The sequence below is a fragment of the Balaenoptera musculus genome, chromosome 17 (genome assembly GCF_009873245.2).
Source record: "Balaenoptera musculus isolate JJ_BM4_2016_0621 chromosome 17, mBalMus1.pri.v3, whole genome shotgun sequence".
Taxonomy (NCBI): domain Eukaryota; kingdom Metazoa; phylum Chordata; class Mammalia; order Artiodactyla; family Balaenopteridae; genus Balaenoptera; species Balaenoptera musculus.
In genome coordinates, this window is record NC_045801.1 from 47,211,916 (window position 1) to 47,220,246 (window position 8,331).

Genomic DNA, 8,331 nt, shown 5'->3' on the forward strand with positions numbered 1-8,331 from the left:
TCCATTAGGAAAACAGTTAAGAAGCATCTTGAAAAGTTAAACATAAATTTGCCATAACCCAGAAATTCACACAAAGACTTGTACATAAATGTTCATTGCAGCATTATTCATAATAGCAAAAATTGAAAACAACTCAAATATGTATCAACTGGTGACTGAAGCAGCAAAGCATAGTATATGCACACAATGAGATAACTACTCAGCAATCAAAAGAACACCCTGTTGATATTCAGCACAATATTTACAAAATTTACACACCATACGTTTTTCTAACAGAACTACTGTTATTCAGTATTTCTTTTCTTATCCTGAGAATTTCCTTAGGATGCTTTAACTACCCACTGAACACTTTCCCTCACACAATCTTGTCGTTTTTACTTACCTTTTAAAAAATAAAAATACTTACGTTTTTATGATAATTATTCAAGCATATTTAATAGTACATGTTATCAAATGTTTTTTTCTTTGTTTTTTATTGAGGAATAGTTGATTTAAATATTATATTAGTTTCAGGTGTAGAGCATAGTGATTCAGTGTTCCTACAAATTATACCCTATTAAAAGTTATTATAAAATAATGGCCATAATTTCTTGTGCTATAAAAGGTATCCTTGGAGACGGTTGCGCGTCGAGGCCCAGCCCACGGAGGCTCCGTGTCAATCAGTCATGGGGCTGCAGCCCAGAGCCGCCGCGGGGGCGGCGGGGCATGGGGCGCAGAGGCCCAGCTGAGCCAGCCGTGGAGCGTGAGCCTGCCGCGGAGACGACGGAGGTGGACGCGGGGCGACCCTGGCGGCGGTGGGGGGAGCAGGAGCTGCCTTGGATGTTCAATCATGAAACGGGTACGCACCGAGCAGATCCAGATGGCCGTGTCCTGCTACCTCAAACGCCGGCAGTACGGGGACGCGGACGGCCCGCTGAAGCAAGGCCTGCGGCTGTTGCAGAGCACCGAGGAGATGGCTACCAGCCTCACAGTCCAATCAGAATCTGGTTGTGCCAACATAGTGTCTGCGGCCCCTTGCCAGGCAGAGCCCCAGCAATATGAAGTGCAGTTTGGACTGCTGTGGAATTTCCTCACCGATTCTGAATCCCAGCACAGCCACGAAGTGATGCCTCTCCTCTACCCTCTGTCTACCTCCACCTCAACCTGGTCCAGAACAGTCCCAAGAGCACAGTGGAAAGCTTTTACAGCTGCTTCCATGGAATGTTTCTGTAGAATTCCAGCCAGAAGGACGTCATCGAGCAGCTGCAGACCACCCAGACCATCCAGGACATCCTGTCTAACTTCCGGCTGTGGGCCTTCCTGGACAACAAGTACGTGGTCCTCCTGCAGGAAGGCAGCTACAACTACCTTCTCTGCTACCTCCAGAGTGACAATAACACCGCGCTGTGCAGAGTCCTCACCTGGCACATCCACCTGGACGTGCAGCCCGCCAAGAGGACGGACTACCAGCTCTACGCCAGCGGCGGCCCCTCCCGGGGTGAGGGCGGCGGCCTGGAGCCTGCCGACATGACCGCGCCCATCCTGCAGAACGAGGCCACGCTGGAGGTCCTGCAGGAGAGCATTAAGCGTGTCAAGGACGGCCCCACCTCTCTCACCACCATCTGCTTCTACGCCTTCTACAACACGGAGCAGCTGCTGAACACGGCGGAGGTCTCCCTGGACAGCAAGCTGCTCGCCGCTGGCTTTGACAACTCCTGTATAAAACTGTGGAGTCTGCGTTCCAAGAAGTTAAAATCCGAACCCCATCAAGTAGACATGTCCCGCATCCACTTGGCTTGTGATATCCTGGAGAAGGAGGCTTACAAGGCAAACTGGTCCAAGAATCTTCATCCTACCCCCTGCTCTTCCAGTGAGGTCACTTGACTTTATGAATTCCAGGGTGAGGACGGCTGCAGTTATAAGGAGCTTGTCGGCGAGAGAATGAACGGACAGTGGCTTTGAACACAGTGTGCTTGTGGGGAAGAGGATGAGGAGAGGGGCTCTCCCCCCACACCACGACTCGTCTTTCTGCCACACGTAGGGATTCATTTCCAAGACTCACATGAGTCACTTGGCTTTATTTAGACCAATTCTGAATCCATGCCTCGTTTGTTAATTTGGGAAAATATTTGAGACCCTCCAGAAAGTCACGGTTTCAAAACTGTTCTTTCCTTTTGGACACCAGCCATTCATGCCTGGTCACAGGACGTGAGCATAATTTACTGATGGCTGCACCTTCCTGGCCTACTGTTATTTCTGTGGTATGTCCAGGTTTTATTTTTGGCTGAACTCCCACAGCGGTTCTGTAGAAAAATCTCGAAGTGAAACCACGCCTGCCTCCATCACTGGCCCCAGGCGTGGCAGTAACAGGCACGTGGGGATTTTTCTAAATGGACTAGAGACAGGGAGCAGCATGGCCTACAAAGCAGCTGAGACTGACGGGCGAAGACATGCCAGTAGAATAAAAGCATCTAAGAACATAAGTTCAAAAGTACATCTTTTTGAGTGATTGCTCTGGAAATCGGTTCTCCTCAACCTAAGAGTAAGGTCCACAGTCATCGCTCTGCACTAACAGCCTTGCTGTAGTCTTAGCTGCGAGGTGAATTTAAGGAAGGCAGTTTGTAAGTTGTAGGAGACATTTTATTCAGTTATGCAATTAAGAGTTCTTCTCCTGGAATCACCCTAAAAAGCAGGGTCATTTACTGAGCAGGTGCTGTTTCCCAAGCAGGTCTGTTTGTTTCTAGATGTTTGTTTTCCGTGACGGACCACTAAACACTCTTTTCTTGTGTGTGTGTGTGCACATGCATGTGTCCCCGCAGGACGACGAGGACGATAACACAGGCACAGAGATGAGGGTCCTGCGGGGACACTGCGGGCCAGTGTACAGCACCAGGTTCCTTGCGGACAGCTCAGGGCTGCTCTCCTGTTCTGAGGACATGTCCATCAGGTACTGGGACCTCGGCATCTTCACCAACACCGTGCTGTACCGGGGCCACGCCTACCCCGTGTGGGACCTGGACATCAGCCCTCACAGCCTGTACTTCGCCAGCGGGTCCCACGACTGCACGGCCAGGCTGTGGTCGTTTGATCGGATGCACCCGCTGCGCATCTACGCCAGGCACCTAGCGGACATGGACTGCATCAAGTTCCACCCCAATTCCAACTACTTAGCCACGGCCTCGACCGACAAGATGGTCCGGCTGTGGAGCACCCAGCAGTGGAACTCGGTGAGGCTCTTCACGGGCCACCGAGGCCCTGTGCTCTCTCGGGCCTTTTCCCCCAGTTGTAAGTACTTGGCATCGGCGGGCGAGGACCAGCGGCTGAAGCTGTGGGACTTGGCGTCCGGGACGCTCTACAAAGAGCTTCGGGGCCACACGGACAGCATCACCAGCCTCACCTTCAGCCCGGACAGCAGCCTGATCGCGTCGGCCTCCATGGACAACTCGGTGCACGTCTGGGACATCAGGAGCGCGCACTACAGCGCACCCGCCGACGGCTCATCCAGCGAGCTCGTGGGCGTTTACACCGGCCAGATGAGCAATGTGCTGAGCATGCAGTTCATGGCCTGCAACCTCCTGCTGGTGACCGGAATCACACAAGAAAATCAGGAACATTGATTTTTATCTCTGATGTAATGGACTGGGGCGTGCGAAGGGCTCCAGACGGCAGGTCTTAGGACAGACGGATGGAATCACTGACTGACTGTGAAGGACTCCCTGTGTCCCCCCGCATCCCCCCTCGTGCCCCCTCGTCCCGCGGACATCCTGAGCCCGCCACCCTTCGCTCAGCCCCCAAGTGTGGAAGGACGGGGAAGGAAGGGCAGTGACAGGGAACGAACGTGAGATCAAGAATTACAGAGATCCCGCTGTGTCCTCGTGCTGGCCCCTTCCTGTCTCTGGAGCCATGGTGCCCTCACCTTGCCGGGGCTGCACTTGGCCAGAGGAGGTTTGCTGGGCGCCCTCCCCAGGAGCAGTGCTCTAGGGTCACTGGGTGGAAGGGACTCTATCTGGGTAGAATTCGGGGGTGGGAACTAGGAAAGGGGGCGGGGTCATCCTGGCAAATGTCTTTCCTTTTTCGTGATTACAGAGAACAAGGATTTTTTATTATTGTTATTATAATTATAATTATTATTATTAATGAGAAGAGGAAACCTAGCACTGGCAGAGGGGGCCTTCTCTGCTCTCATCTTTCAGGTTTTACTCCTGGCACTGGCTGTGATACTTGGAATTTTGAGGTTCAGGGAATTCAGAGAATCTGGTCGTACAGTGTATTGGGAGAAGGAAAATTTCTGGGTGACAGATTGATCACTCCGGCTGACATGTTTCTAGAAGTGGGTGGGTGGCTTTGATTGAGAAAGTCTTGCGCTCTTGCAGTGATGGTGGGATAGATTCTTTTCGTGGCTGCACTTCTATTAACAATTCTCTCCACTGAAAGGATAGATTGTGGTAAAGAAATGAAAATAATTGGAAGTGAGAAGTCAAAAGGTAGAATTAGAAAAGGTTGAATTTCCAAATGATTCTGAGATGTGGTTTTCCAGCATCTTTTCCCCCGGAGATTGTCCCTCCCACCTCCTGCTTTGCAATAGCAGTTTAATGAACAGTCTGTGAAACAAATCTTAAGTACGAACACACGCGTCGAAAACTATGCTCTGAGGATAAAGCAACTTCTAATTTGTGGAAAAAGGATTAAATATTTCTGTTTTCTGAAAAGAGTTATTTTGTATTTTGTTTTCTATTAAAATGTATTTAGTTTCAAGAAAAAAAAAAGGTATCCTTGTTGCTTATATATTTTATACATAGTAGTTTGTATCTTTTAATTCTACACCCCTAATTTTCCCATCCTCTCTTCCCTCATCCCTTTGGCAACAACTAATTTGTTTTCTATACTTGTGAGTTTCTCTGTTTTGCATATACATTCACTTGAATTATATTTTAGATTCCACATATAAGTGATATCATTCAGCATTTGTCTTTCTCTGACTGACTTACTTCACTAAGCATAATAATCTCTAGGCACATTCACCTTGCTGTAAATGGCAGAATTTCATTCTTTTTATGGATGAGTAATATTCCATGTACACATTCTCCTACCTCTTCCTTACCTATTCATATGTTGATGGGCATTTGGGTTGCTTCCACATCTTGGCTATTGTAAACAGTGCTGCTATATACGTTGGGTTGCATGTACTTTTTTGAATTAGTGGGGTTTTTTTCTCAATATATAACCAGGAGTCAAATTGCTGGATCATATAGTAGTACTATTTCTAGTTTTTTGAGGAATCTCTACACTATTTTCCATAGTGGATGCACCAATTTACAGTCCCACCAACAACATACAATGGATCCCTTTTCTCCACATCCTCTCCAACATTTGTCATTTGTAGACATTTTGATGATAGCCATTCTGACAGGTGTGAGGTGATATCTCATTGTTGTTTTGATTTGCATTTCTCTAATAATTAGCGATGTTCAGCATCTTTTCATGTGCCTGTTAGCCATCTTTATGTTTTCTTCAGAAAAATGTCTATTCATGTCTTCTGCCCATTTTTTGATTGGTTTGTTTGGTTTTTTTGATACTGAGTTGTATGTGCTGTTTCCATATTTTGTATATTTACCTCTGTTGGTCATATTATTTCCAAATATTTTCTCCCGTTCAGTAGGTGGTCTTTTCAATGTGTTGATCGTTCCCTTTGTTGTGCAAAAGCTTTTAAGTTTAATTAGGTCCCATTTGTTTACTTTTACTTATTTTTCCTTTGCCCAAGGAGACAGATCCAAAAAATATTGCTACAAGTTACATGAAAGATTTTTCTGCCTACGTTTTCTTCTAGGATTTTTATGGTTTTAGATTTTACATTTAGGTCTTTATTTTTGAATATGGTGTGAGGTAAAGTTCTAATCTCATTGTTTTACATGTAGCTGTCTAGTTTTTCCAGTACTTCTTGTTGAAGATACTGTCTTTTCTCCATTGTATATTCTTACCTCGTCTGTTGTATTTTCATTGACCATAGATATGTGGGCTTATTTCTGGACCATCTATTTTGTTCCACTGATCTATGTATCTGTTTTGTGCCAATACCATGCTGTTTTGATTACTTTAGTTTTCTAGTATTCTGAAGTCTGTGAGGGTGATGCTTTCACCTTTGTTCTTTTTTCTCAAGATTGTTTATGCAATTTAGGGTCTTTTGTGGTTCCATGTGAATTTTAGAATAATTTGTTCTAGTTCTGTGGGAAATATCATGGTTATATTGATAAGGGTTGCATTAAGTCTGTAGGTTGTTTTGGGTGGTATGGCCATTGTAACAATATTATTTCTTTAAATCCAACAGCACAAGATATTTTTCCATTTCTTTCTATGATCTTTAATTTCCTTCATCAATGTTTTATATTTTTCAGAATTTACATCTTTCACATCTTACATCTTTCACTTACATCTTTCACAATTGGTGTCAATTTTTATTTCTCCTCTTGAATTTATTTTGTTTATTTGGGTCCTCTTTCTTTTCTTCTTTCTTTTCTTCTTTACTTCTTCCTGGCTTAAAGTTTATCAGTTTTGTTTATCTTTTATAAAACAATCTCTTGGTTTTGTTGATCATTTCTATTGTTTTTATTTTTTTAATCTCTATTCTGTTGTTTCTTCTCTGATCTTTATTATTTCCTTCCTTCCACTGAATTTGGGCTTTGTTTTTTCTTCTTTTTCTAATTCTTGTAGGTGATAGATTAGGTTGTTTATTTGAGATTTTGCTTGTTTCTTAAGGAAGGCCTGTAATGCTATGAACTTCCCTCTTAGAACTACTTTTACTCCATCCCATAGATTTTAGAGTATTGTATTTTCATTTTCCTTTGTCTCGAGGTATTTTCTGGTTTCCTTTTTGATTTCTTCATTGACCCAGTGATTTTTTTTAGTAGCATGTTGTTTACTCCCCACATGTTTGTTCTTTTACCGTATTTCTTTCTGTATTTGATTTCTAGTTTCATACTGTTCTGATTAAAAAAAATACTTGATATATCTTCTATCCTCTTAAATTTGTTGAGACTTGTTTTGTGGCCTAGCATGTGGTTTATCCCAGCAAACATTCTGGGTACATTTGAAAAGAATTTTAATTCTAATGTTTTGGATGTAATGTCCTGTAGATATCTATTATTAGATATTAGATATCTACTATGTCACTTAAGACCACTGGTTCCTTATTGATATTCTGTCTGGATAATCTGTCCATTGATAGATGTATGGTGTTAAAGTCCCCCTACTATTATGGTATTACTGTCAATTTCTCCCCTTATGTCTGTTACTGTTTGCTTTATATCAATATATTTAGGTGCTCCTGTATTGAGTGCAAATATGTTAACAAGTGTAATATTCTCTTCTTCTACTGATTCCTTTATCATAAAGTAATGCCCTTCTTTGTCTCTTTTATAGCCTTTGTTTTAAAGTCTATTTTGTCTGATATGTGTATTGCTACCCCTGTTTTCTTGTTGTTCCCATTTGCATGGAATATCTTTTACAACCTCTCACTTTCAGTCTGTGTGTGTCTTTAGCCCTGAAGTGAGTCTCTTTTAGGCAGCATATTGAAGGGTCTTGTTTTTTTAATCTGGTTAGCTACCTTGTCTTTTGATCACAGCACTTAGTCCATTGACTTTTAAAGTAATTATTGATAGATATGTAGTTATTGTCATTTTATTACTTGTTTTATGGCTGTTTCTGTACTTCTTCTCTGTTCATTACTTCTTTTAGTTTCTTCCCTTGTGGCTTGATGATTTTCTTTAGTGGTATTCTCGTATTCCTTTCTTTTTTGTTCTTGTGTATCTATTGTAGGTTTTTGATTTGTGGTTACCATGGGATTTCTATATGTTGACCCATAATTATAACTACTGTTTTAAACTGGTAGTCAATTAAGTTCAAATACAGTCTAAAGATCTACATTTTTTATTCCCCTCCCCCACATTTTGTTTCTGATTTCCTATTTCACATCTTCATGCTTATCCCTTAACTGTTTATTGCAGTTAAAATTGATTTTACATTTTTTTGTCTTTTTAATCTAAATACTGGATTAGTTAAATTGTCTTCAATCCTTACTATATATTTTCCTTTCCAATTGGGATTTTCCCTTTCCTATCTATTCTTACTTCTTTTCCATATGGAAAAGACCCTACAACACTTCTTTTAGGGTAGATTTAGTATTGCTGAATTCTTTTAGTTTTTGTTTGTCTGAGATATTATCTTTCCTTCTATTCTAAATGATAATCTTACTGGACAGAGTATCCTATGCTGCAGGCTTTTCTCTTTCAGTACTTTGAGTATATCATGACACTCCGTTCTGGCCTGCAAATTTCTGCAAAGAAATTAGCTGATAGT

At 42.7% G+C, this 8,331-nt stretch overlaps 1 protein-coding gene across 1 annotated transcript; it reads left to right on the forward strand.

Moving 5' to 3' along the window:
• Positions 1 to 823: 823 nt before the first annotated feature.
• Positions 824 to 3,709, forward strand: LOC118883599 (TAF5-like RNA polymerase II p300/CBP-associated factor-associated factor 65 kDa subunit 5L). Its single transcript, XM_036830596.1, is given in 3 exon segments — positions 824 to 1,121; positions 1,124 to 1,797; positions 2,799 to 3,709. Coding segments are annotated over 3 exon segments (1,764 nt in total). The 5' UTR covers positions 824 to 829; the 3' UTR covers positions 3,597 to 3,709.
• The last annotated feature ends 4,622 nt before the right edge of the window (positions 3,710 to 8,331 follow it).